Genomic DNA, 27,982 nt, shown 5'->3' with positions numbered 1-27,982 from the left:
ATATATTTAACGCACAATAACAAGGCATGTTTGGAGAACAACGTACGCAAGAACAGGAAAACTTGCAACCAAACAAATGAATATCTGAAGAGCCCTACAGGAAGTAAATGAGCGCATCTGATGACAACATACCACTGCATAGCGTTCATTATGTACAAATATTTGACAGTTTTATACATAAAATAACAATATTTACAGCAAAACGACAGTTCCTGAAAGTTTGACATAAAAGAATAAAATGGATATTTTCCTAAAGCAATGTCATACGTGTTATAGATATAATACACTCTGGTCACAGTTGTCCTAGAGCCTTTTTGATAACAAGCACGCTATTGTATATTTTAATGGCAGGTCCGAGTTTCAACTTGAGTATTGATGTTATGTCTGACTGAGTAAGCAGGAGGAATGCACAACCATCTATCTTCTGCAAATATTACCAAATCACCATGACAATGAAGCGTTTACCTTTCTGATCAATGAAGTGCTAACTGTACTTGTTAAAAAAGTTACCCTTCAACAAAACCTGACAAAAAGGTTTTAAGAGTACAATTCAAAGGAGAGGTGCTAAAGAAAGGGAGAAAAACATTCAAAAAGAAAAGAAGAATACATGGATAAAAAATAAGAGGAAAAAAAGGGGACAAGGAAGAAGATGAGAAGCAGGAAAAGAGCGAGTAGAAAAGAAGAAAAGGAAGGGATGGACAGGAGGTGAAGACGGGATGGACAGGAGGTGAAGACGGGATGGACAGGAGGTGAAGACGGGATGGACAGGAGGTGAAGACGGGATGGACAGGAGGTGAAGACGGGATGGACAGGAGGTGAAGACGGGATGGACAGGAGGTGAAGACGGGATGGACAGGAGGTGAAGACGGGATGGACAGGAGGTGAAGACGGGATGGACAGGAGGTGAAGACGGGATGGACAGGAGGTGAAGACGGGATGGACAGGAGGTGAAGACGGGATGGACAGGAGGTGAAGACGGGATGGACAGGAGGTGAAGACGGGATGGACAGGAGGTGAAGACGGGATGGACAGGAGGTGAAGACGGGATGGACAGGAGGTGAAGACGGGATGGACAGGAGGTGAAGATGGGATGGACAGGAGGTGAAGATGGGATGGACAGGAGGTGAAGATGGGATGGACAGGAGGTGAAGATGGGATGGACAGGAGGTGAAGACGGGATGGACAGGAGGTGAAGACGGGATGAACAGGAGGTGAAGACGGGATGGACAGGAGGTGAAGACGGGATGGACAGGAGGTGAAGACGGGATGGACAGGAGGTGAAGACGGGATGGACAGGAGGTGAAGATGAAAGAGGAAAACATGAGAAGAGATTGGTTAGAGAGGAGGTTGGGAAGAGAGCAAGAAAGAGCAATGGAAGAGAAGGAGGAAGTGGGAGAGAAGCGAGGGGGTAGGAGCGAGGGAGGAAAAAGGAGCAAGGGAGGGGAGAGGGAGGGGAAAGGAGGGAGAAGGAACAATAAAGGGGAAAGGAACAAAGAAAGGAGGGAAAACAGCAAGAGAGGGAAAGAGATGGAATAAGAGAAGTGAACAAGTAGAGCAGGTACTATAAGCTGAGACAATCTACTAACGGCTAACAAAGTAATCTCACAAGCAATTACAACAAAAAAAGCTAGTAAACTGACCAATGAGAATACTAGTCTCGTCTAAAGGGCTTACTGCCTGCTAGGTCGATGTAACATACATACATACACCTCTCATAGCTGTGTAAATATGAGCTATGCATACCTGCTCAATAAAATAACGCTGTTGCAAGGTGGTGATGCTTGGTGCAATGACACTGAGAAACTGTGCCACCTGTTGAGCAGACCAGCTAGGCACTTGAGAGAATGGAACATTGTCAATGCCAGGAAGAAGTTTAATATTCCTTTCCCAGCATGGTGGAAACATTTTTTGTTTCTGAGTAGGAATGGAAGGAAGGAAGACTGAGTTGTGAACATCATTTTGCAGTATAGCCTGTGGACCTACACATGATTTAAAGACATTTAATACGCGAGCAAACTTCAGCTTACCCCTTATACTCTCAACAAGGAAGACACCAGAAACTGCCAAATATAATTGCAATGCAGAATAATCCACTGCGGAAATTCTTCGTGCCGACAAAAGCACAGGGTATTCTACTGCGTGGTACAACGCGAACTCTTGTCGACACGTCTTGTGCCAAAGAAAGCACTGATTACTCATGCTATTAAATAAGGATTTGCTCTGGTTATCTGCTACTTTGCCTACTATCTTTACCTACTATCTTTATCTACTATCTTTACCTACTATCTTTATCTACTATCGTTACCTACTATCTTTACCTACTATATTTACCTACTATCTTTACCTACTATCTTTACCTACTATCTTTACCTACTATCTTTATCTACTATCTTTATCTACTATCTTTATCTACTATCTTTACCTACCATCTTTATCTACTATCTTTACCTACTATCTTTACCTACTATCTTTATGTACTGTTTTTACCTACTATCTTTATCTACTATCTTTATCTACTATCTTTATCTACTATCTTTACCTACTATCTTTACCTACCATCTTTATCTACTATCTTTACCTACTATCTTTACCTACCATCTTTATCTACTATCTTTACCTACTATCTTTACCTACTATCTTTGCCTACTATCTTTACCTACTATCTTTATCTACTATCTTTACCTACTATCTTTACCTACTATCTTTACCTACTATCTTTATCTACTATCTTTACCTACCATCTTTATCTACTATCTTTACCTACTATCTTTACCTACTATCTTTACCTACTATCTTTGCCTACTATCTTTACCTATTATCTTTATCTACTATCTTTACCTACTATCTTTATCTACTATCTTTACCTACTATCTTTACCTACTATCTTTACCTACTATCTTTATCTACTATCTTTACCTACCATCTTTATCTACTATCTTTACCTACTATCTTTACCTACTATCTTTACCTACTATCTTTGTCTACTATCGTTACCTACTATCTTTACCTACTATATTTACCTACTATCTTTACCTACTATCTTTACCTACTATCTTTACCTACTATCTTTATCTACTATCTTTATCTACTATCTTTACCTACCATCTTTATCTACTATCTTTGCCTACTATCTTTACCTACTATCTTTATGTACTGTTTTTACCTACTATCTTTATCTACTATCTTTATCTACTATCTTTACCTACTATCTTTATGTACTGTTTTTACCTACTATCTTTATCTACTATCTTTATCTACTATCTTTACCTACTATCTTTACCTACTATCTTTACCTACCATCTTTATCTACTATCTTTACCTACTATCTTTACCTACCATCTTTATCTACTATCTTTACCTACTATCTTTACCTACTATCTTTGCCTACCATCTTTATCTACTATCTTTACCTACTATCTTTACCTACTATCTTTATCTACTATCTTTATCTACTATCTTTATCTACTATCTTTACCTACTATCTTTACCTACTATCTTTATCTACTATCTTTATCTACTATCTTTACCTACTATCTTTACCTACTATCTTTGCCTACCATCTTTATCTACTATCTTTACCTACTATCTTTACCTACTATCTTTATCTACTATCTTTACCTACTATCTTTACCTACTATCTTTGCCTACTATCTTTACTTACTATCTTTATCTACTATCTTTACCTACTATCTTTATCTACTATCTTTACCTACTATCTTTACCTACTATCTTTACCTACTATCTTTATCTACTATCTTTACCTACCATCTTTATCTACTATCTTTACCTACTATCTTTACCTACTATCTTTATCTACTATCTTTACCTACTATCTTTATCTACTATCGTTACCTACTATCTTTACCTACTATCTTTATGTACTGTTTTTACCTACTATCTTTATCTACTATCTTTATCTACTATCTTTACCTACTATCTTTATGTACTGTTTTTACCTACTATCTTTATCTACTATCTTTATCTACTATCTTTACCTACTATCTTTACCTACTATCTTTACCTACCATCTTTATCTACTATCTTTACCTATTATCTTTACCTACCATCTCTATCTACTATCTTTACCTACTATCTTTACCTACTATCTTTGCCTACTATCTTTATCTACTATCTTTACCTACTATCTTTACCTACTATCTTTACCTACTATCTTTATCTACTATCTTTACCTACCATCTTTATCTACTATCTTTACCTACTATCTTTACCTACTATCTTTATCTACTATCTTTACCTACTATCTTTATCTACTATCGTTACCTACTATCTTTACCTACTATATTTACCTACTATCTTTACCTACTATCTTTACCTACTATCTTTACCTACTATCTTTATCTACTATCTTTATCTACTATCTTTATCTACTATCTTTACCTACCATCTTTATCTACTATCTTTACCTACTATCTTTACCTACTATCTTTATGTACTGTTTTTACCTACTATCTTTATCTACTATCTTTATCTACTATCTTTACCTACTATCTTTACCTACTATCTTTACCTACCATCTTTATCTACTATCTTTACCTACTATCTTTACCTACCATCTTTACCTACTATCTTTACCTACTATCTTTACCTACTATCTTTGCCTACTATCTTTACCTACTATCTTTATCTACTATCTTTACCTACTATCTTTATCTACTATCTTTACCTACTATCTTTACCTACTATCTTTACCTACTATCTTTATCTACTATCTTTACCTACCATCTTTATCTACTATCTTTACCTACTATCTTTACCTACTATCTTTATCTACTATCTTTACCTACTATCTTTATCTACTATCGTTACCTACTATCTTTACCTACTATATTTACCTACTATCTTTACCTACCATCTTTATCTACTATCTTTACCTACTATCTTTACCTACTATCTTTACCTACTATCTTTGCCTACTATCTTTACCTACTATCTTTATCTACTATCTTTACCTACTATCTTTACGTACTGTTTTTACCTACTATCTTTATGTACTGTTTTTACCTACTATCTTTACCTACTATCTTTACCTACCATCTTTATCTACTATCTTTACCTACTATCTTTACCTACTATCTTTGCCTACTATCTTTACCTACTATCTTTATCTACTATCTTTACCTACTATCTTTATCTACTATCTTTACCTACTATCTTTACCTACTATCTTTACCTACTATCTTTATCTACTATCTTTACCTACCATCTTTATCTACTATCTTTACCTACTATCTTTACCTACTATCTTTATCTACTATCTTTACCTACTATCTTTATCTACTATCGTTACCTACTATCTTTACCTACTATATTTACCTACTATCTTTACCTACTATCTTTACCTACTATCTTTACCTACTATCTTTATCTACTATCTTTATCTACTATCTTTATCTACTATCTTTACCTACCATCTTTATCTACTATCTTTACCTACTATCTTTACCTACTATCTTTATGTACTGTTTTTACCTACTATCTTTATCTACTATCTTTATCTACTATCTTTACCTACTATCTTTACCTACTATCTTTACCTACCATCTTTATCTACTATCTTTACCTACTATCTTTACCTACCATCTTTATCTACTATCTTTACCTACTATCTTTACCTACTATCTTTGCTTACTATCTTTACCTACTATCTTTATCTACTATCTTTACCTACTATCTTTATCTACTATCTTTACCTACTATCTTTACCTACTATCTTTACCTACTATCTTTATCTACTATCTTTACCTACCATCTTTATCTACTATCTTTACCTACTATCTTTACCTACTATCTTTATCTACTATCTTTACCTACTATCTTTATCTACTATCGTTACCTACTATCTTTACCTACTATATTTACCTACTATCTTTACCTACTATCTTTACCTACCATCTTTATCTACTATCTTTACCTACTATCTTTACCTACCATCTTTATCTACTATCTTTACCTACCATCTTTATCTACTATCTTTACCTACTATCTTTACCTACTATCTTTACCTACCATCTTTATCTACTATCTTTACCTACTATCTTTACCTACTATCTTTGCCTACTATCTTTACCTACTATCTTTATCTACTATCTTTACCTACCATCTTTATCTACTATCTTTACCTACTATCTTTACCTACTATCTTTATCTACTATCTTTACCTACTATCTTTATCTACTATCGTTACCTACTATCTTTACCTACTATATTTACCTACTATCTTTACCTACTATCTTTACCTACCATCTTTATCTACTATCTTTACCTACTATCTTTACCTACCATCTTTATCTACTATCTTTACCTACTATCTTTACCTACTATCTTTATCTACTTCTTTATCTACTATCTTTACCTACTATCTTTATCTACTATCTTTACCTACCATCTTTATCTACTATCTTTACCTACTATCTTTACCTACTATCTTTATCTACTATCTTTACCTACTATCTTTACCTACTATATTTACCTACTATCTTTACCTACTATCTTTGCCTACTATCTTTACCTACTATCTTTATCTACTATCTTTACCTTCTATCTTTATCTACTATCTTCACCTACCATCTTTATCTACTATCTTTACCTACTATCTTTACCTACTATCTTTACCTACTATCTTTATCTACTATCTTTACCTACCATCTTTACCTACTATCTTTACCTACCATCTTTATCTACTATCGTTACCTACTATCTTTACCTACTATCTTTATGTACTGTTTTTACCTACTATCTTTATCTACTATCTTTACCTACTTTCTTTATCTACTATCTTTACCTACTATCGTTACCTACTATCTTTACCTACGATCTTTATCTACTATCTTTACCTACTATCTTTATCTACTATCTTTACCTACCATCTTTACCTACTATCGTTACCTACTATCTTTACCTACTATCTTTATCTACTATCTTTACCTACCATCTTTATCTACTATCGTTACCTACTATCTTTACCTACTATCTTTACCTACTATCTTTACCTACTATCTTTACCTACCATCTTTACCTACTATCTTTACCTACTATCTTTACCTACTATCTTTACCTACCATCTTTACCTACTATCGTTACCTACTATCTTTACCTATTATCTTTATCTACTATCTTTACCTACCATCTTTACCTACTATCGTTACCTACTATCTTTACCTACTATCTTTATCTACTATCTTTATCTACTATCTTTACCTACCATCTTTACCTACTATCTTTACCTACTATCTTTACCTACTATCTTTACCTACTATCTTTATCTACTATCTTTACCTACTATCTTTACCTACTATCTTTACCTACTATCGTTACCTACTATCTTTACCTACTATCTTTATCTACTATCTTTACCTACCATCTTTATCTACTATCTTTACCTACCATCTTTACCTACTATCTTTATCTACTATCTTTACCTACCATCTTTATCTACTATCGTTACCTACTATCTTTACCTACTATCTTTACCTACTATCTTTACCTACTATATTTACCTACTATCTTTACCTACTATCTTTGCCTACTATCTTTACCTACTATCTTTATCTACTATCTTTACCTACTATCTTTATCTACTATCTTTACCTACCATCTTTATCTACTATCTTTACCTACTATCTTTACCTACTATCTTTATCTACTTCTTTATCTACTATCTTTACCTACTATCTTTATCTACTATCTTTACCTACCATCTTTATCTACTATCTTTACCTACTATCTTTACCTACTATCTTTATCTACTATCTTTACCTACTATCTTTACCTACTATATTTACCTACTATCTTTACCTACTATCTTTGCCTACTATCTTTACCTACTATCTTTATCTACTATCTTTACCTTCTATCTTTATCTACTATCTTTACCTACCATCTTTATCTACTATCTTTACCTACTATCTTTACCTACTATCTTTATCTACTATCTTTACCTACTATCTCTACCTACTATCTTTACCTACTATCTTTATCTACTATCTTTACCTACCATCTTTATCTACTATCTTTACCTACTATCTTTACCTACTATCTTTATCTACTATCTTTACCTACTATCTTTATCTACTATCTTTACCCACTATCGTTACCTACTATCTTTATGTACTGTTTTTAAGCTACTTTTAGTCATAGCGGTAATTTATCAATTTGCAATACTGGTATGCAAACAAAGAATACATATAAATTTTTGATCCAGCTTTAATCCCTTTTATGAGGAATTGCAAAGATTTGCATTTTTGATGGAAGATAAACGTTATGCTCTTTCAAGTCTCTGAATCTAGCCAGCAGCTAATAGATGTATCACTTACTTTCTTTTACAGGAGGTGGGGGCATCACTGCGGATGGTAAGGAAGCTCTTAAATGATTAGATGGATTATCTCCTCCAGCAGGATCTGCTAAATCTTGTTTAATATTTGTATTTGGTGAGTATTCAGGGTCCATCGAAGTTTCTCTTTTAACGCGCTTAACTTTGTTACCTTTTACACATGAGGTTCTCCTCTTGCGAGCAGTTGCTGTGGTAGCTGGACTAGTATCAATGCTAAGGTTCTTCATAACTTTATTCTGGTTGACTTCAGCCAAAGGACACCCAGACGTCGAGAAGTGGTTTGGGAACTTACCAGTAACGTGTCCAGAGCCATCACAACCAGGAGTACTGCAGTGGCTAAAAAAGGACAAACCATGGATAGCTGAGGTAGATATACAAAGTGACACGCTATTATATGACAGCTGCCTCATAAAGGATCAAGTACATTGGAAAGGTATTGGAATAAATTCAAGGATATTCGACAACTCTTAAATTTTTTGGTTACTGCTTTGTTATGATTGGATCAACAAATGTCAGTGATTCTATTTTGAAATAAAATCGAAACCAGAAAAAGTACCGCACTTTTCGGACTATAAACCACACCCCTATGTAAGCCGCGCCTGCTTTATTTTCCAAAAAAATGATAATAAAACAATACATAGGCCACACGTTTGTATAGGCCGCAGGACAGTGCTTTTTAACGCGGCAGCAACTTTGCTATTTGAAACGGAACAGTGCCAAACGGCACTGTTTCATATTAACTGACGCTTTTTAATCCAGTGCCTAATGGAGCAGTACCGTATTGTTTCGTATTTTCTTTCACCGCTAGAAGCGCACTAATTGGAGATTCCGGTTAATGCGCCATAGAGGTGAAAGAAAAAGTCACAGATTAGCTGCACCCTCATATAAGCCGCATGGCTCAAAACATCAGAAAAAAGTAGCGGCTAATAGTCCGAAAAGTACGGTATTAATCTTTGCATCATTATAAATTATAACGCTCCAAATGAAAATTTTAAAGAGATGAAATTAATAAAACCATATTTTCAAAAGTATGCGTATTTTGTTGAAAGGTTATAATAGGTATGAAAGAATGTAAAAGTAAAATATTTCTCATATGATTTCAGCTCCCAAATGTGCTTTGTAGAGGAGTTGCTGCAAGGCTGTCAAAGCTGTCCAAATATTACGCAACAAGGAAAGGTTAACAAAAATTGAAAGAGTAGGTCCGTGGGAACCTACCTGGTATGCGGAGGGGAAGGAGAAACTGAAGGCGACCTCTCTAATATTTCGACCTTCCTACAGCCAAGTCTATCGACAATGATGTTATCCCGATTAAGATTAGCATCGGAGTATGGGCAGCCACACAGGCTAAAGCAATGGAACATAGCTATAAGCTCACACACATAGCATTATAAATTTACTCTGTCAATTTAACCACAACTGCATTCAGCTAAAGAAACCGATGCACAGGTATGACTGAGGCATTCCAAAAACACAACATACCTATTTTGGTCATTGCGCTTTAAAAAAAGTCGTTTAACATTGTCTCAGAAAGTTAATAATTACACTACACATTGGTAAAAGCCAGCAGTTCTGTCTCTTGCACCAACCATCCAAAATTCACCATCTATAGAGACAAGATGTCTTCTGTTCAAACTTCAGTTTATTTAATTCAGGATGATAAATGCAGGCTGACTAATACTGTATATTTGACAGAGAATACTGGGCATCTGAACACCAAGTACTTGTGTAGAAAATGTGTATGCGAGTTATTTTACTGTAGCGTGACCAGTGCGAGCAAGCTTGAAAGAACAGGAAACTAAATGTATCAAATAACTTATTTTTCATTTCAATGTAGAATTGAAATCACGTGTCTAACTGCCATGAAAAGCCGGAGATTTCGGTATGTAATCTGTAGAAAACTACTTCGAATTTATTTTACCATGGTCTGGCTTACTTACAATATCAATTACTGAGTGTTCACTAATTGCCAATTGCTAATTGTTATTACAAGAATGGACACAACAGAGACAGAGTACGAACAGCGGAATGAAACTAATGCAAGCAATTGCCACGCTTCAAAGATCAATCCTACTGGTCAGTGTAAGACACTAAACAATGATATTTTTAAATTCTAGACATATAAGAACAAATTGAATATATTCTTTTACTTAGCAGTAGAAATCACTTATATCTTCAACGGAAGGTTGGCAAATTAATTTTTCCATTGTAGTCCTTGAAGTGTATTTGTATCTGTATAAGTATAACTGTCCTTGAAGTATATAAATGGATAACTGAGATAAAGTAGGTAGACAATATTACTCACAATTAGCTATTTTAAAGACGAGCTTACACAAAAGTTCAGTTGATTTCATCAGAAAATATCCGTATTTTTCTATCATTTTCAATTGTTTTTTCTATGTTTGAAGTGATATTACTGCCAGAATGTTTCAAGATTAAAATCAAAAAATGATCGCAGTTAAAACATTCAGATCATGCGAAAGTGCGATTATAGTGTCTATAGCTGCAAAACGACTGACAGAATAGAGACGCATAACGCTGCATATTAGACGCAATAGCCAATATCAACATTGCGACGATAACAACGATAGACGTCATAGTTGCACTTTTGCATGATCTGAGCATTTCAACCGTGATGAAGTTTGGTCGATTTTAATCTTGAAACATCTTGTTTAATCAAACAATCTCAAACATAAAAAAACAACCGCAAATGATAAAAAATATTGATTGATGCTTTCTGATAAAATCTGATGAAATCTTGTCAAAGTTTATCTTTAATGTTAGAATCAAAACTCAGCATACTAAACTACACTTAAACTTATAAATAAACACACATGACCTTGACCTTGACAATTACATAGTTTAGTATGGTTCTTCTCAAACACTCTCGTCGTTACCAAAATAGAGTTTAAGAAGTGGCATGATGGTCCATCAGAGTCAGCTGTTTGGAAAGACAGCTATCAACAATAAACCAACTCAGCTGCGTAAAACACGCCGTTACCCTTAAAACATGATAACACAATTCCTGAATGTAGAGTTACCTGTGATGTGCTGAGTATTTGGCGCCCTTCACATGACCGTGTCCATAGCAACCTATAGTAGGACATGGGCCTGAGTAGTTGACTATGTCAAGAGGAGTGATCGGAGGCTGGAGAGGATGCAAGGTCCTTTGGCACCTACAGGGTAAAGTGACAACTCAATTCTGCTTTAACAAGACAAGAGACGATCTAGACAGACAAACTAAAGAGTTGCATGACCCTGATTGCAGAGCTGTATGCCATACTGATGTATTACTTGCTGCGCAGTTATCAAAAAGTTGTGCACCTCGCTGTATATATAAAAACAATGCAATACATGATGTAATTGTTTGTATTTCCATAGAAACAATGTAAAAGCAAGTTTTTACAGCCATTTACATAGAAAACTCAGACTAAAACCTTTGCAAAAGCCATAATCAAGCTGCGAATTTGATCAGATTGTCAAATGCGCAAGGAGATAAATAAGTTATCATTTCAAATAACAGTCAGACATCGAATAAAAAAGCAAACAAAAGAATTAACAATTTTTCATGTGCTAAAAAGAAAAAAAAACATATACAATGAACTATAGCCATTGATCTACTTACCATCCCACTGGATGCAAGTCGGGGCTGTCCACATCTTCCCAATAGTCATACTTGTTGTCCCACCCGGAGAAATGTATTTTCACCATAGAATCAGCAACCTGGATAATCTCAGCAACCCGAACTAATGTTGGGTTTCTCCTGTCAACTACTTCTAGACCCATCTTGGTAGTGAATCTGTGCACAGCTAGCTTTAAATGGGTGAATAACAGTAAACATTAAAAACCAACTAATAGCATGAGATCTGCAGCTATGATTGGTAAGACAGTATGAGCGAATCAAAAAGGACTGCTCTATCTCAGGCCAACAAAAATGGCTAATACAATTTTAACAAATGCCAATTTGACAAAGAGAAACAACTTTCTGACAATACTTAGATGCATGATGTTAGTGAGATATTCCACCATCATGCACGCTGATCAATTAGACATTTTGGAATAAGAAACTAACAGGACCAATGAGATTTACCGGAATATCCAGCAGTATGTGTTGCTGCTCATCATTGGCTGAGACAAGCTTCCCTAGATCCTAAGCATCAACTATGATGTCTGTTCAAACACCAGAGTGATAAGCTAGTCTCTGATTGGTTACTGAACATAGCAAATGGACCTGCCATAAACAGTGTCTAACTCACTGGTTCAAATGATTCGTGAGGAGCCGCCCTCGAGTTGGTCTCTTCTAAATAACTTTCCCAAGTGAAACTAGACGGATCAGGATGTCCATTAGGAGCTGAGAGAGTCTTTAAGTTTTCCTGACACCAGCCAACATGGTGTATGTGTGGACAGTTATAATAGCACCAGTAGTCGTAGTTGTCCTCCCAGCCATCAAAATGCACTAGTATTTTATCACCGTATGTGTCTGCTACACTCGCCACACATATGTACGTGTTTTTGTTTTTTATGTCGACAGCCTCTAGCTTGTCTCCAACTTCAAATGCAGGTTTCTTCGCCAAAAACTGTAAAATATGAAGAGACATAAAACAGGTGGAGTCCAACCGAATAGCCATTGAAAGTAACGCATGCTTTTAAAACCTTATAAACAGATTACAGTAAAAGTATACATGCCTGAACATTTACAATATAGACAACTTGCACTTGCTAAGAGTAGAGTTATTTTTTTCTTTTTAACCATACCTCTTTCGAGCAGACAGTGAAAAGGGCGTGTGGAGCAGCCGTGGATTTAGTGTGCTGCAAATAAACCTCCCAACAGAAGTTTTCCTGAATAATCCCTAAAATGATGACAGATATCATAGGATGGGCAGTGTGAATACAGCAAACACAGATATACTAGAACTATATTCAACAGCAGCGTTTGTGTTGTGTCATATCAACATGTTCTGAATAGTTACACCACCAATACATAACTGGCTATTTGTTTGCATTTCGAATTGATCAGTATAATTCTTTACAGAACAGCCAAGGATACCAGGGAACTAATACTCGGTATATATGTTTCTTCAAAGATTAATTATTAGCAATTAAAATTGATATCAGCAAATGAAATAGGGAAATAACAAAAACACAGCCCCTAGCTCCTATAACAACTGGTTCCAATTGACTTCTGCGCTTTCTATAAACAGAATATAACAAATCATCAAGACGTCAGATGACAGGAGTTTGTTGTGTTGATATGTTAATCGCTTGTTAAGAATGCAACAGACGAGTGAAAATGAGTGCTTCGAGATAGAAATATTCAGCTATTATGTGGTTGGTGACTAAACCGGCATCATCACCAGTAGTGTGAATTGCTGTCATAAAGCTGATTGGCTAATCGGCGTAAGAATCTCATTATGAAACAAGAACAAAGATATACTTTTCCAAAAAGATTCGTTACAAGATAAACACTTTCAAATCACTACTTTAATGGTGATTTACAATACTGACATCGACTACCATCAAGTACAACTATAAATAAGTACCTTTAGGAGCTTGCAATTCCTTCCCCATTTCTCTACACCAGCCTACGGGAAATATCTCATCCGAGTTTGCGTATGTCCAAAAGTCATAACATTCAGGATATCCGTCAAAGTGCAGACGTATCCTATGACCTTTGACCTCAGCAACAGTGAGAACACAAAACTTGCTGGGATGAGAAGGATCGATACCTTCCATCTTCGAACCAACAGAAAATGTGTTGACAAATGTGACGGGAGGCTGCAATAAAAATATTAAATGTTTCGAGTCAGCCATGTCAAAGCTATCTTCACTACTCTTCTTTACGTATGACCTCTGACCTAATGACTGCTGTCTCTGTATCTTCCTGTTCATGAGCTCATATAGAACACAGTAAACACTTTTTGCTTGCTTTGTGGTAGATTCAGCATGCGTTAACAGAGTATACACTTTACACAACAAACATGGTCTTACCTCTCTTATAAAGAGGTCATCAGATGCGGCTTTCAAATTCTCATCAATAAGAAACTTACGCCAAGCAAAGGGCCGTACTTTCACAGCTACAAGCATCAAATATTCTAACACTACCCTCTGTATCAAGCCATATTATGATTTATGCCTATGTCAAATGATAGTAAAGGTCTGGCTAAATACTAAAACAGCTTTTCGTAGATTTAAACATTGCGTGTAATATGACATAACTACATGGCTAATGTAGTGCTACTATCTTTATATGAAAGGCCAGTCACTAGGAGAGAACAGAGCAGAACAAGGAAAAAAATCAAGGTGTTGTTCGTCGTCCATCAAATAATTAAATCGGGGAGTTAATCATTTGCTGACTTCTCAAGCTGCTGATGTCACAAAGCGTCTACAAAATGTCAAAGTTAGTTTAAAAATGGCTGCTCCCAATGACGACAATTGTGCTTCGGTATCAACATCATCCACGATGTCTGGAAAACAGTTTTTAGTGTTTGATGATTTTGAAATTTTTTCTAAAATAGCCTGATATTTGGCATGAAAGCAAAGCTTATCACAAAAAATTAAGAATGAGATGTCCTAGTTATTTTTTTTGAATACGCACTTCCAAGGAATTTAATTTTATTGAACGCTACTGTCTATAAATACAAGTAATAGTATACCGCTATAAAGTCAACTAATGTTGACTAAATGTCAACAAAGTTTAATAGTAGGTGAATATCGGCTTGGTTTCAAACAACTTGTATATATATATTGAAAAACGTCTTATACAGAATCTCCCTTATCTGCTGCACCAGCAATATTAAAATAGCCTAATTTAAACATTTTTTGCTGTATATATATATATATATATATATAAAGAGTATTGGCTACCCAGTAATCAAATTCTCAACCATTAGCATTTCAGCATTGTTGCGCAAAAGGCAAACCAAGGGAGGCAAATCTATAACTAGTCTCTGCATCCTTCCACGCACTAGTTATCACTGTACAACCCATGCAGAGTTGTACAGTAATGCTATTACTGTACAACTGTACAACTCTGCATGGGTTGTACAGTAATGCTAATACTGTACAACTCTGCATGAATTGTACAGTTGTACAGTAATGCTATTACTGTACAACTGTACAACCCATGCAAAGTTGTACCGTTGTATAGTAATAGCATTACTCAAATGAGCATGTCTCATCCTGTTACAAACTCCTAAAAGCAATTCTTCATGCATAACCTAGGTTGAGTCAAACACAGACCACAAAACACTGAAATTCTATTCCCAGACTTCAATATTAAGAACTAGTCAAGAGACACCTTTACAGCTCGGTGAACTTCATTGAAAATTCACTGAGAAGGACCAGTTATACAAGGTACTGAAGATAGTTTTATTTTTGCGTGCAACCACTGAATAAGCTCACAGAGTTTTAATATTAAGAAAACTTACTCCGGTTGCCTTTACGGTCATCAATGGCATCCATGTGGAAATCCTCCTCATAGGCGCTCAAATATGAGGCTCTCTTCTTCTTTCTTTTCCCAGGTGCGTTGTGGGAGCTAATAACTCCCTTTGATCCATGTTTTGGTTTGCCAAATTTGATCGAGTCCCTGTATTCAACATGCACCTTAGAGCGGCAAAAATAAAAAATTTGATGCAATTCTTGTTTGACTGTGGTCGATCCAATTTTTAAAAAAAGCGTTGAGACCCAGTTGCCGGGTCAGTTATTTTGGCACATGATTGGAAACAGTAACACTTACCCATGCTTGTCAGCACATGATTGGAAACAGTAACACTTACCCATGCTGGTCAGCACATGATTGGAAACAGTAACACTTACCCATGCTTGTCAGCACATGACTGGGAACAGTAACACTTACCCATGCTTGTCAGCACATGACTGGGAACAGTAACACTTACCCATGCTTGTCAGCACATGACTGGAAACAGTAACACTTACCCATGCTTGTCAGCACATGACTGGAAACAGTAACACTTACCCATGCTTGTCAGCACATGACTGGGAACAGTAACGATCAGGTAGGATGAACTCCACAGAGCGATCCATTTTACCACAGACAAGACATGTTGAGAGAGCGGTATCAGGTGAACCTAGAATGCCACAACCAGTTATGAATAAGGGATCAAAGTGACTGTTTGTACACTAGAGAATTGTCAAAACTATTTCAATTGCATGATAATAAATAACACTATGCTACATATATGCTGAGTCAAAATAAGATTAACTAAATTATTGATCATTTCAAACAAATTTTTGGGGCCAAAATCAATATTGTAGTCAGTTTCTAGTTAAAAAGGTGTTCATAAAAACCAGCAAATTGGTATCAACACAGTCAAATTCCTTGCATGGTTATAATGCCAAAATACAACTTTCACATTACTGCAGGCTTGATTGCGGTACCATAATAAACAAGTACATAATATTTAAAGCGTACACTCATACACTTGAGACTGATGAATTGTGGTAGTTCTTTGTCATTGCTATTAATTACTTTGCCTCTTAGTTGTTATTCTCTATAAATCTCATTAAATCTCATTAAACATACAGAAACGTGTTACCAAATAATTATTCATCTATCATCACAACTTTTTACTACATTTGATGCTGAGAAGGTGAAATAAATTTTTCCCATTTAGTACAGGCTGAACCTGACAAACAGTTTTGCGATTCAAACTTTCTGAATTTGTGTTATAATTTGCTATTATGAACATATGTTAGTTGTTTACCACTCCTATTCTGTTTTTACCTGCATGAAATTCATTAAACGAAATGAGACATGTAACCAAGATACATGTTTTTCTCTCTGTAATTAGTTTTTGATTCAAACAGTTACATTTATGCATCTATTACGATACAAATTAACTGTATAAGAAAAACGCGACCACTAAACCAAGTACATATGACATAGATACATACATCACATGACTTGGAAAGAGAAGTTAAAGGACAAACTCAAAAATAACTGTTATTTCAGCTAGTTATATATACTAGCACAGGGCTGTTTCATGAGCCCCTTTTGCATCATCTATTTGAGTCAATAAGTAGTTGCATCGGTAAGAATAAATACAAGAGCTGCCAGAGGTTTATTAGTAATCAGCGAGCAGGTGTTGTGTTAAGGAAGTTCCCCAGGGCTGATGACCATGAATTTTCCCATAACAGCATTCTTAGGAAATTTAAGCTGAGTCGGCACGTTATCATCATTGGAACTTGTTTCAGGATCTTGTTGGATGACTCCAACAGTGTTCTCATACTAATTGTAGATATAAATTTAATAATCAAGTATTATATACAACTTCTGTCTGAAATATTTTAATAGTCAGCTGATTAACAATTAAATTTCCGAAATTTTTTAGTAGATTTCATCAAAAAGTATCTGTATTTTTTTATCATTTGCGATTGTTTTTGATGTTTGAGGTGATCTGACTGTTTTAAGATTAAAATCGACAGTACTTCATCGTGGTTGAAACGCTCCAATCAAGCGAAAGTGTGATTACGGTATCTATAGTTACAAAGAGACTGACAGAATAGAGACGCATAACGCTGCAGCTTGAACACAAGAGCCGATATTAACTATATCAACGATAGCAACTAGTGACGTGATTCCTACGTTTCTACAGAGCGATAAAGTCATTGAAACTTCCTGGCAGTCAGATCACCTCAAACACCAAAAACAATCACAAATGATAAAAAAATACCGATACTTTCTGATAAAATCTACTAAAATTTTATGTAAGTGTAGATCTTTAATGGCTCATCAACTGCAAACAAGCATGCGGCACTTTAAAGGAGGGGTGAATGCGGTAAGATCTACACATCTTGCAAGACTCATTACTACTTTACGAGACACACAGCCTTATACAATCAGGAAAAGTTCTTCATGACGCAATTTGAAATAGTTCGTCATGCTTGAGCAGCGAGCGGCAGCACAGGTCAATGATAAAGGCCCATTATTGTAGCTACATAGCTACATAATCGGCTATGTATCTGACTATCTATAGAGCGAATTAAAAGAACTTAATGCTATGGACAACGCCGTCATTTTCTTTAGCCTGAGAGCTTTGTAAAACTTTATTTAAGGTGGCTTAACATCCATCACAAAAACAAATTCTATAATAATTGTATGGTTACATTGTTATCATGCCTACATTTTGGGAAGTATACCACTAAGGAAGTCAAATCTATCCGGGCAGTCGTATATCAATATCACAACAGCTCAAAAACAAAGTTTAATACTTTCGTTCGATATGTTGATTATGATATACTTATACATGTATTTTTTCATATTTTTACATTGTTGATATTACACAGTGATCCATGCCTACTGAAGGGATCAGACTACAAGTCCTTTCCTCATATGCTATTTGTAATCTTATTTTACTGCTTTGCTATTCATACTGTTCATAGCTATTTTTATCAGTTGTGCAAATTATAGTTTAGTTGCTGTTAATACATAGAACAATAGAAGACTACTCATGCTAATTGAATAAATAACAAATACACTTCAATCACAATTTTTAAACTTCTTTTATCTTGAAAAAATAGGAACTCCAACAAAAAATTCTACACTCTTTGCTTTAGATGCTAAATAAAAATTTGGAGCCCAAACACCATTCATGTAAACCAAATAGTCCAACGAAGTGGCACAGTTGCCAAGCGATGCTCTCTTGTTGTCTCTAGTATTCAACTGTGGTATACGAACGTGCTCGTTAAGGTCGACCAAATACTGACTGTATTTTGCGTTGTGTGTAGTGTACTCATCTGTACTCGCGTATTATTTCATTTCTATCTTTTATTCGAATTAAGCACAAGCTATTTTAAAATTATTTTAATTTACACAAAAATGTGTGAAAAATAATACAAAATAATTTAATAATATAGTAATACAATCTTCAACCTATTCAACTCTATTAATAGAGCATTTGCGAGAAATTCTGTCTACTTTACATATTATTGCCCGCTCTCTTAATATACATGTACAGTTTTTGGTATAAAATAATATTCTGGTTTTGGAATAAATTAATATTATTTGCATTATTAGTATTGCATATTGCATTATTAATATTTCTGATTATTATTTATTATTTATCATTATTGTATCATTATTTATATTTCGATGTCAGCCTGTATTAGAGTTTTTCTTTTGTTTTTGTTAATCTTATTTAAATACAAAACTAATGCAAAGGACTCTTTAACTGTTCTAGAGATTTAAATGTGGCTGAATTTTTATTATTTTTTGCTATATCATATGTACACGAAAGTTTGTTTTGGCAGCAATAAAATTACGGCACTCGAATGAACTATTGCATCAAGGACTGACAGAGGAACGCAATTTCAAAATTGATGTGTATATATTTTTCAAAGTTTGATATGAAGTTTGAAAGTTAAAATGGTAACTGTTGTTATTCGTTAAATAAAAGTAAATTTTCTGTGCAAAGACTTTTATTACTCGGGCAACTCCGGGCATTTAGCTAGTCATGATACAAATTGAAACACATAAGAGTATATTACTGTGGAAAGCTTTTGAAATTTTCATGTCAAATTTACTTTATAAAAATCATTTCATTTGAAAAAAGTTATTAGGCATTAAGTGGCATGCTATTTTTGTTATTGCACTTAAAACAGAATATTAACGTAATGTTTTATCTGAATAAACCTTCAATAACTAATATTTAAATTAGATTTTTAAACAAGCCCAGAATGCTCGAACAATATAAAAAGATTTATCATGAAAATTATGAATAATACAAGTTAGCCATAACATTTACCAGATATCATGCTTGTCTCATGTGATCATAAGTAGGATTTACAAATCTCAGCTTTTTACAACCTAACCTATCTAAGTACTAGTTATGCTAATACAACTCAACCATGAATTTTTAATAATTTATCCTATCGAGTATAACAAAAGCTTAGAATTGGCGGTTTATTAGCTTTAGACTACTGCGCCAACACACAACTACATAACAAATAAACAACCCGTAAGATAGCCTAGCATTAAACAGTCAAATTTTATTACAAGGATGTCGATGGGCAATTATGTGCGAAGCATAATGCTATGGCTTAGTGAACTATTAAACACCAATATCTAGAAATACATTAATCAAAAATCTTAACTACGGAAAAAAATATGAGTGAGTCAGTTGGTTTTTATTTTGCACCCTTCCATCACCACTCTCTAGTTCTTGGAGATCTTGTTTTTAGAACTAATGAACTGTGAAAGGAACAGAATAAATTTTTTACACAGACAATATAAAACCGCCATGCAGGTCATAATGTTATAAACAGCGTGATATATGACACATACACATCATACCTACGTCGATAAAAGATGTATATCGCATACAAAAATATTTCGTATATATTTGCACACTTTTCGGCCTATTAAGTGATAAGGCAAGGAAAAAGAAAAATGAGGCAGAACACTACATTTGATGTGTTCAAATATAGAATGCTAAAGGAATATCGGCTACCTATTTTGACAGAATGTTTTGTAAATGAATTATTTTGCTCAGCTATAGAGTTTAGTTTTCGATCAAGTAAAACTAGAGTTTTTTAGATAAAATAGAGTTTTGATGATTTCCACAAGGATGCACTTTTATTAGCAGCTATGGTCTATAGGATTAGAAGGAAAGTATAAAATTGAAAGATGAAGAAAAATAAATAAATAAAATGAAAGAAAAAGGAAATATCAAGATGTTGGTGGGTGGGCTGGATAGCTAACCTTGTGGGATGCTTGCGGAAGATGAGGTAGCAGCTACCTCGATACCATTGATTTCCTGTTTGATACCATTGACATCACCTATTTCTTCTGAATGACAAACAGCGCCCTGTATTCACAGATATGGTATATATAATGTGTATATACAAAGGGTATATATAATGCATATATATAATGTATATAGATTAAGATATATATATAAGATATATATAAGATATATAAGGTATATATATAATGTATACAAAGTATATACAAAGTATATACAATGTATATATAATGCACATATATAAGGTATATACTCAATGTATATACATGGACATAATGTATACTGATAATGTATATATAAAATCTATATATAGGATGTATATACAGCCTATATATAATGCATATAATGTATAATGTATATATATAATATATATATGGAGTGTGTATAAACACATAAATATAATGCATATAAAATATATAAATATAATGTATATAAAATGCATATATATAATAAATACAATATATAGAATATGCATAATATAAATATAAACCTATTAACTATGCTAGACAGGGAAATGCAAAACTATGGTGTCCTAGTGTACATAAATAGTTACATTGTGTGTGACGCAATGTGATTGCTTTGTTCCCTTTCATCTAGTCAGGCCAGTGAGTAATCATTGTTTACTTTGAAAGAATGAAGAGACATTTTTGTTGCTACATATAATTTGACATAGCTACTAAAGTATACACGATAATTGTTTCAAATTTTAGATATAAAGCATATACACTATGCATTTTCTACCCTGCAAATGTGTAAGCATAAAATTGAATATTTTGAATGTAAAGTGCGAGTAAAAATGTATATTAATCCATTCCAAAAATAATGCAAAATTATCAATGTTGCCCTATGCTATGGGCTAATATGTCCGGTAGCTAGGTGTACAAACTGATTTCAAATGCATACACACAGGTAAATGTTACACTGATGGCAGTCTTCCATGAATATAAATGTTGGGTCTTGGGCATTATGCAAACAGCATCAGACAAATCGTAGAAAACAAGTGACTTATGGTACACTTTTCTATACATATACATATCGTAAAGGGCTAGACATGACTAAAGACAACCAGGCGGCCGAGCCTTGATCTGGGATTATTCTTGTTAACAGCTACCTTTGTAGCCTCTTGGTGAATTCTAATCTTGACATATCTGGAAGTGATAGTTTTAACTAACGCTGTGGATGATGTAGATGATGTTGGTCGGCAAAGCAGTCGTCTATGCTTTGGTTGAGTCGGATGTAAGTATTTTGGCAGATAATCAAATTTACTTGGTACAGCAGTTGGCTTCAGTATGGCAGCCATATTCATACCAGGAGGTCTACGATAGGAGTCCTTTGTGAAATGATCACTGCAGAGCACAGAGAATTTGGAAGGCATCCAGTCCTTACGTTTCACAGCGTATATCCACTTGTTACGTCTGTCTAAGTGTTTTTCTTCCGATGGAAAAGTGTGGAAACTGAGCTTACTGTTCTTTGCTGGAGTGTTAGAACACCCAAATGCACAGCAGAAATTTCTACTCTTCTTACCCTGCAAAATAATCAGTAAATGATTACATTCTTATGAGACCATCATTAAATAAAAATCATTAAGTAAAAATCTTTCTGGTTCGGTTCAGCTACTCTCTTAAATATAGCACAGCTATCACCATACTCATTTACTAGCCTATGTCCACTTGCCATGGTGATGAAAAACTTCATGAAATGGGCAGCGCTTCGTCAACTACGCACTTGGCACCTCTTTGGGCGGAACAGCTTTTCAAATTGTGGTGCCAGCATTGAACTTTAGAAAAACATTTTAGAAAAACCATTATTGCATGCATATCTCGAAGCAATCCATAAGATTCCTTGCTCTATATATCTAGATACCTCTCACAACCACACTTGAAAACAATTGGAGTAAAATTTACCTTCAAATCATTTCCAGTGCTGGTATTTGCTCCACTCTCCATGGCTTCCTACTTAGAATTATGGCCTGGACTAGGTAAAGGGAACAAAGCAATGACTTGTGTCGCAATGCGACTGTTTAAGTGGGACACAATGCTGAGCTGTGATGCATTAGATTGTTCAGTCTAGTATTAATAGTTAATAGGTCTATGAATACAAATAACAAGTATACAAATAAAAAGTATATAAAATGCATATATATAATATATACAATATACAATATATATAATACATAATATAGACCAAATTTATACCAATATATAAATATAATCTGTACATATATATATGTATTATATTTAGCTTAGATCCAAAGTGAGCAGAAAGCCCCCAGCAGTAAGACAGTAAGTATGTTTGACTTGTGTGAGTCCGTGAGCTGTTAGACTTACATTAATCTTCTCAACTCCCTCTGACACATTGGCAGTCATTTCCAAAGCTGCCTGCTTGGTCGCACTTGTCATGCTTGTATGAGAGACCTGTGTGATAAGTTCATGCTGCATAGTGACACTCGCTATGACAAACATAAGTTCTTAAAGGCCGAGTTGAGTCCTCGTAGCTTTTGAATGTACAAACGTGTTTTCATATAGACACTTTCGTAGAACTTATTTTTAGCTCCAGTTAGTGCTGTGAGTTCTGCATAAATAATTCCAATATAATTGCAAGTAGTAGAGTTCAACTATAGCTTCAACTAGAGTCGTTAGTCACGAGCAGTCTCTGTAATTACTTCTGTGAGTGGTAATAGCTAGTCTAAACTTACCATAATAAGTTAGTACTAAGACAATTGGCTAGGCGATATTTAGGACTCCGCCTTCATCCGAAATACTTATATTTTCACAGGAATTCATTCTAGAAAGGAGTTTAGCAATGCATTATTGTAGGATCAGGCAAGAAGCTAACTGCTGCGAGACGTAGCTTTCTATTTAGCTAGCGTGTCATCCATTAGTTACTTATTGTTGTTATCAATGCTAAAGCTATTGAACTGAAGCACGAAGTTAGGGATTTGAAAAACCATAAATTTAAGGGAAAGATAAGGTGTGGGATATTTTTTGAGACAAACATTCTAGCGAGAAGTAATGATTTTTGGTCAATTAGTAGCATTGCACGCAGTCCTCATAGCAACGCATGATGCCTGGCTACAACAGCTTATAACTATGAGTCATTTACATACCCTCCATTAATCACATAACAGCGTTTGCCGAGATAAACCGACAAAATCAAATCGTGAATACGACAACAAGCAGGGCTAGAGTAACACTAATGGTAGCCAATTAGTTAGGACAAGTCTAACAAAATGACTTCACCATTGGCAATGAACCCAGGGAAGACCACAAGGAGGCACGACTTATTTCAGATGTTACAATTCCTGGAAACCAACAGGATGCTATAAACACAAAAGCATAACCTACAATGAATGATGTTGAAAAAGCATTTCTTAGTATGACCTCAAGCTTAATCATATGAAATGAAGAAATGGTAGACAATCTTAGAAGCAGCAACGCAAGATGGAATTGTTAACTACTACCTGGTAAATGTTGTGCATTGAGGAACAGCAGCAAGTTGTGGTAAATAAAACAGCATGTATATCAGTCTGGAAGCAAGAGAATAGTAAGCAGAAGATAGATGATTAAAACTAACCTTAGAAATAAATAAAGTGGCAAGATTAATGAAGTGTTCGATGAAAAGGCAGGCCAGCAACTTACTACAAACAATAGCCCTATGAAAGACTGAACGCATGCTGATAAGGCCTGCATTAGCTCTCCCCAATATGCAAATACTACAAGATACGATGAGCTCACTAACGAGTTACTTACCTTAACAACTAAGTCACCTTTCAAAAAGTATTTACGTGTTACTTAACTTCACGGAGCTTGCTTACATGTACAAGCTACCAGCAGCACGCAGAGCACAGATCACAGCTGTTCTCAGCCAACAACTGTAGCGGGAGGCTGATATAAGCATCCAACGATCAACAAGAGCTTATAATCAATCAGTGCTACCGTACGGCTAAATAAAGGGTGACAAGACGCCGACCCGCAACACTTACGCAAATAAAGACCACACTCATAGCTTAGGTTTAATGAATAGACAGTTTTTGTTCATTCGTTCTAGTTTGCTCTAACAAACGATGCAAAACGCACCAACCACTTTAGCTAGTAAAAATCAGCAGCTCCACGTTGACAAGTATTACAGTTCCCTTGTCAACTAACTATGGACATGCAACAAGCCTAGTCGGAGTATTCTAGCAGGGTAAAATGATGCCACAATTGATCACATGCAGTAGTATTTACTGAGCCACCACCGTAGTTATGTAAAACACAGAGTAAAAAATGATTTATTGTTAGCGTAACATTTCCTAAAGTGCATGGAATGCATGGTACCTGGTTTACTTGTGGCACACAATAACATTTGTCTGTAGATTTCCTGCATTTGGCCACAACTAGAGATGAAAAGTATCAAGATAAGAAATACGTACCAAGACAGCAGCTGGCAAATATTATACCCTACAGAATAGACTGCGCTCAACTCGTCCACACCATGAAAAGAAATGCATTTTAGATTGATTGACAGTAATTATTGACATTTTGTAAGATATCGAATGCCTACTTTAGCTGGTCATGGATGGCCAGGCTGAGGAGGCTCGATTGTAAGTAGGTCACTGTTTTTCACGTGGCTGCTTCAGCTTGCTGGCGATACATTACGAATCTATTACATACACAGTGCCAGTGCAAAGCTTGTACAAGGATAAAACTATGCCCAGACACAGCACAACTATAACTACAGAACATCATACCAATTAGATGGAAATATTAACTAGTACCAGGCCTGTTAACGATTTATCTACTGCAAAACTAAAGAAAAACATGGTAATAATTATTATTAAGTCACACAGTTGAGTACTGCTTCATTTATTTTTCTCAAACTTTTCAGTGAACCAGATAAAGACATTGTGAACATTTCTAAAGTCAGAATTGTATATCAAACAGCATATTAGGAGGTACCTTTAGATATGGAAGTAGGGAAACTGTGTTTCAAATATATTAGCAGTCTAAATAGGATGTAAGCTACGATCTATATAAACAATATGTAACAAAACAACATAGACAAGTGAAGGTTCTTGTATGGCCAGAGGCTATCAAACACTCATTGCAATTGTTTAAAGTAGATAGTTTTTAAAAACTTTTTATATCTCTATTTGGAATAATAGTAGTTAATAAAAAGCAGTATTTTATTTGTCAACTATAATAAGTATATGAAATCTTTAAAAAGCTTGTGAGTTAAAACATGGTGAATTAAAAAATGGTGCCTTGAACAAGGATTCATAGAATACTTCAGTAGTATGTGATGAGTGCTAGTACACAAGGAAAGAACTAGCAATCATTAAATGACACAACAGCATATGAGTAGAAATTTTATATATAATGCTCCAGTACTTAGTAGGGCATCAGCGAGAACATCCCCAACTTGCCTTAACAAACTACCAGAACAATTCTCAGATGAGTCAGTAGCCTACATGGCGTACTCTCTGTTGACCTCCTGAAATGTTCTCAGCTACCATGCTACTCAGCTATATTATAATACTATGTTTAGAATAAAATTAATTAAATTATGTGACTAGAATACACGAGTAGATGCTATATTATTTCTTTGTGATTATCGAAAAAACCAAAACACACGATGATATGACAACTACAGTTTATATCAGGAAATGTGGAAAGGAATGGTCTCCTCCAAACAGATGCACTTTCAGCTGAACATGTAATACTTACAAGGCATCTTTGGCAAACGGTGTCCACATATTTACAGCTCTGCATAGAACTTCAACCAATGTCGGAACAGCTTGTGAAACAGCGACGTTTCAAGATAAGATAAAAAGTGTGATATATTCTTGACAGCACTAAACTAGTTTACTATATTTAGCAGATACGATTGAAATAAGAATTTCTTTTATATTTCTCTTAAATAAATAGCCCTAGTAATCTCTTGCACGCAATGGCATACATAAACAGTGAGTATATATCTAGTTAGGTAGTTTTTTAAACATAAACTGAACTTCTAAGAGGCACAAAAACCAATGTTCTGATGAGAACTGAATTGGTGCCACCACAGTTTGTTATTTCACCTAGTAAAGCTTTACTAAACGATGTTATGATATTGCAGTGCAATCAATTGAAGTCACAGGCTTACTAAATGGAGAGGTCATGACCAAGAGTGCATATATACTGCTATTAGTCACTATGCATCTTATTTGTGAGAGGAAGGGCAAGGCCAATTCTAGATAAGTGACTACAGAATACAAACAGCTAGACATATAGGCATTTTTCTGAGAAACATGACTAGTGCTGCAGACAAAAAGGTTTGCTAACATTCAAGAATGTGCAGCCAGCCGCTCATCTGATTATGCCTTGCAGTGAAGAAAACTGTACAGATGAGTTTAAAGATAAAAGTTCTCATAAATTTCATTTTAAAATACACTGGAAGCAATACGGTAGAGCTCAATGACTGTTATAACACACATAATTGAGAGAAAGCTAGACTGAGTATCCTACCTTTGCACCTTCACATTAGCAAAAACAAGAACACAGCGACATAACCTAGAAAGAACTAAAACCGAGGTATTTGGCAATATATTATGCATTGGTGAAAGCCTATGATAATCACCCAACAATTGAAGAACTGAGCAAGACGTTGTGTCACAAATTTATCAAGTATAATGCTAACTGAGTGAGACGCTAACTCTGTGATAAAAGTCCGTCAGATGTGTATGATGGCTCGGCTTGTAGAAGGAAGGCTTCTCTGTGAATGCGAACAAATGCTAACGACTAGCCAATAATGACTGCACGGCAGTGAGTGTATTGTAATAGTTTTACGTGACCTACTTAGCATCAACTGTTATAGATAAGCTCTCCTCGGAGGCTACACCAGCGATGATGACAAA

General features: G+C 35.0%; 1 protein-coding gene across 3 annotated transcripts; it reads right to left on the bottom strand.

Moving 5' to 3' along the window:
- On the bottom strand, positions 1-27,852 carry LOC137393858 (lethal(3)malignant brain tumor-like protein 4). Of its 3 annotated transcripts, none has more exons than XM_068080585.1 (15): positions 27,782-27,852; positions 23,436-23,522; positions 21,066-21,171; positions 16,323-16,434; positions 15,775-15,932; positions 14,336-14,421; positions 13,888-14,122; positions 13,103-13,197; positions 12,604-12,924; positions 11,973-12,160; positions 11,389-11,523; positions 9,566-9,694; positions 8,334-8,686; positions 1,744-1,979; positions 1-424 (listed from the first exon to the last, which is right to left on the bottom strand). In XM_068080585.1, the coding sequence occupies exons 2-15, from the start codon at positions 23,505-23,507 to the stop codon at positions 293-295; spliced, it is 2,358 nt and encodes a 785-aa protein (XP_067936686.1). In that variant the 5' UTR covers positions 23,508-23,522; positions 27,782-27,852; the 3' UTR covers positions 1-292. The 3 variants fall into 3 exon arrangements, with proteins under 3 accessions (XP_067936686.1, XP_067936680.1, XP_067936673.1); XM_068080579.1 differs by lacking the exon at positions 27,782-27,852 and adding an exon at positions 27,706-27,775; XM_068080572.1 differs by lacking the exon at positions 27,782-27,852 and adding an exon at positions 24,858-24,974.
- Positions 27,853-27,982: the final 130 nt, after the last annotated feature.

Source organism: Watersipora subatra, chromosome 1 (assembly GCF_963576615.1).
Source record: "Watersipora subatra chromosome 1, tzWatSuba1.1, whole genome shotgun sequence".
Lineage (NCBI taxonomy): Eukaryota > Metazoa > Bryozoa > Gymnolaemata > Cheilostomatida > Watersiporidae > Watersipora > Watersipora subatra.
The sequence above is the reverse complement of the archived record's forward strand: the minus strand, read 5'-3'. Positions and strand labels throughout refer to the sequence as shown.

Bases quoted from the DNA above. Each gene is read 5' to 3' on its own strand.
- LOC137393858 (XM_068080585.1), bottom strand. From the start codon at position 23,507: ATGACAAGTGCGACCAAGCAGGCAGCTTTGGAAATGACTGCCAATGTG. The intron at 21,172-23,435 runs GTAAGTCTAACA...CTGTGAATACAG, and splicing joins AGGGAGTTGAGAAGATTAAT to GGCGCTGTTTGTCATTCAGA. The intron at 12,161-12,603 runs GTGAGTTAGACA...ACCCATTTAAAG, and splicing joins CTCACGAATCATTTGAACCA to CTAGCTGTGCACAGATTCAC.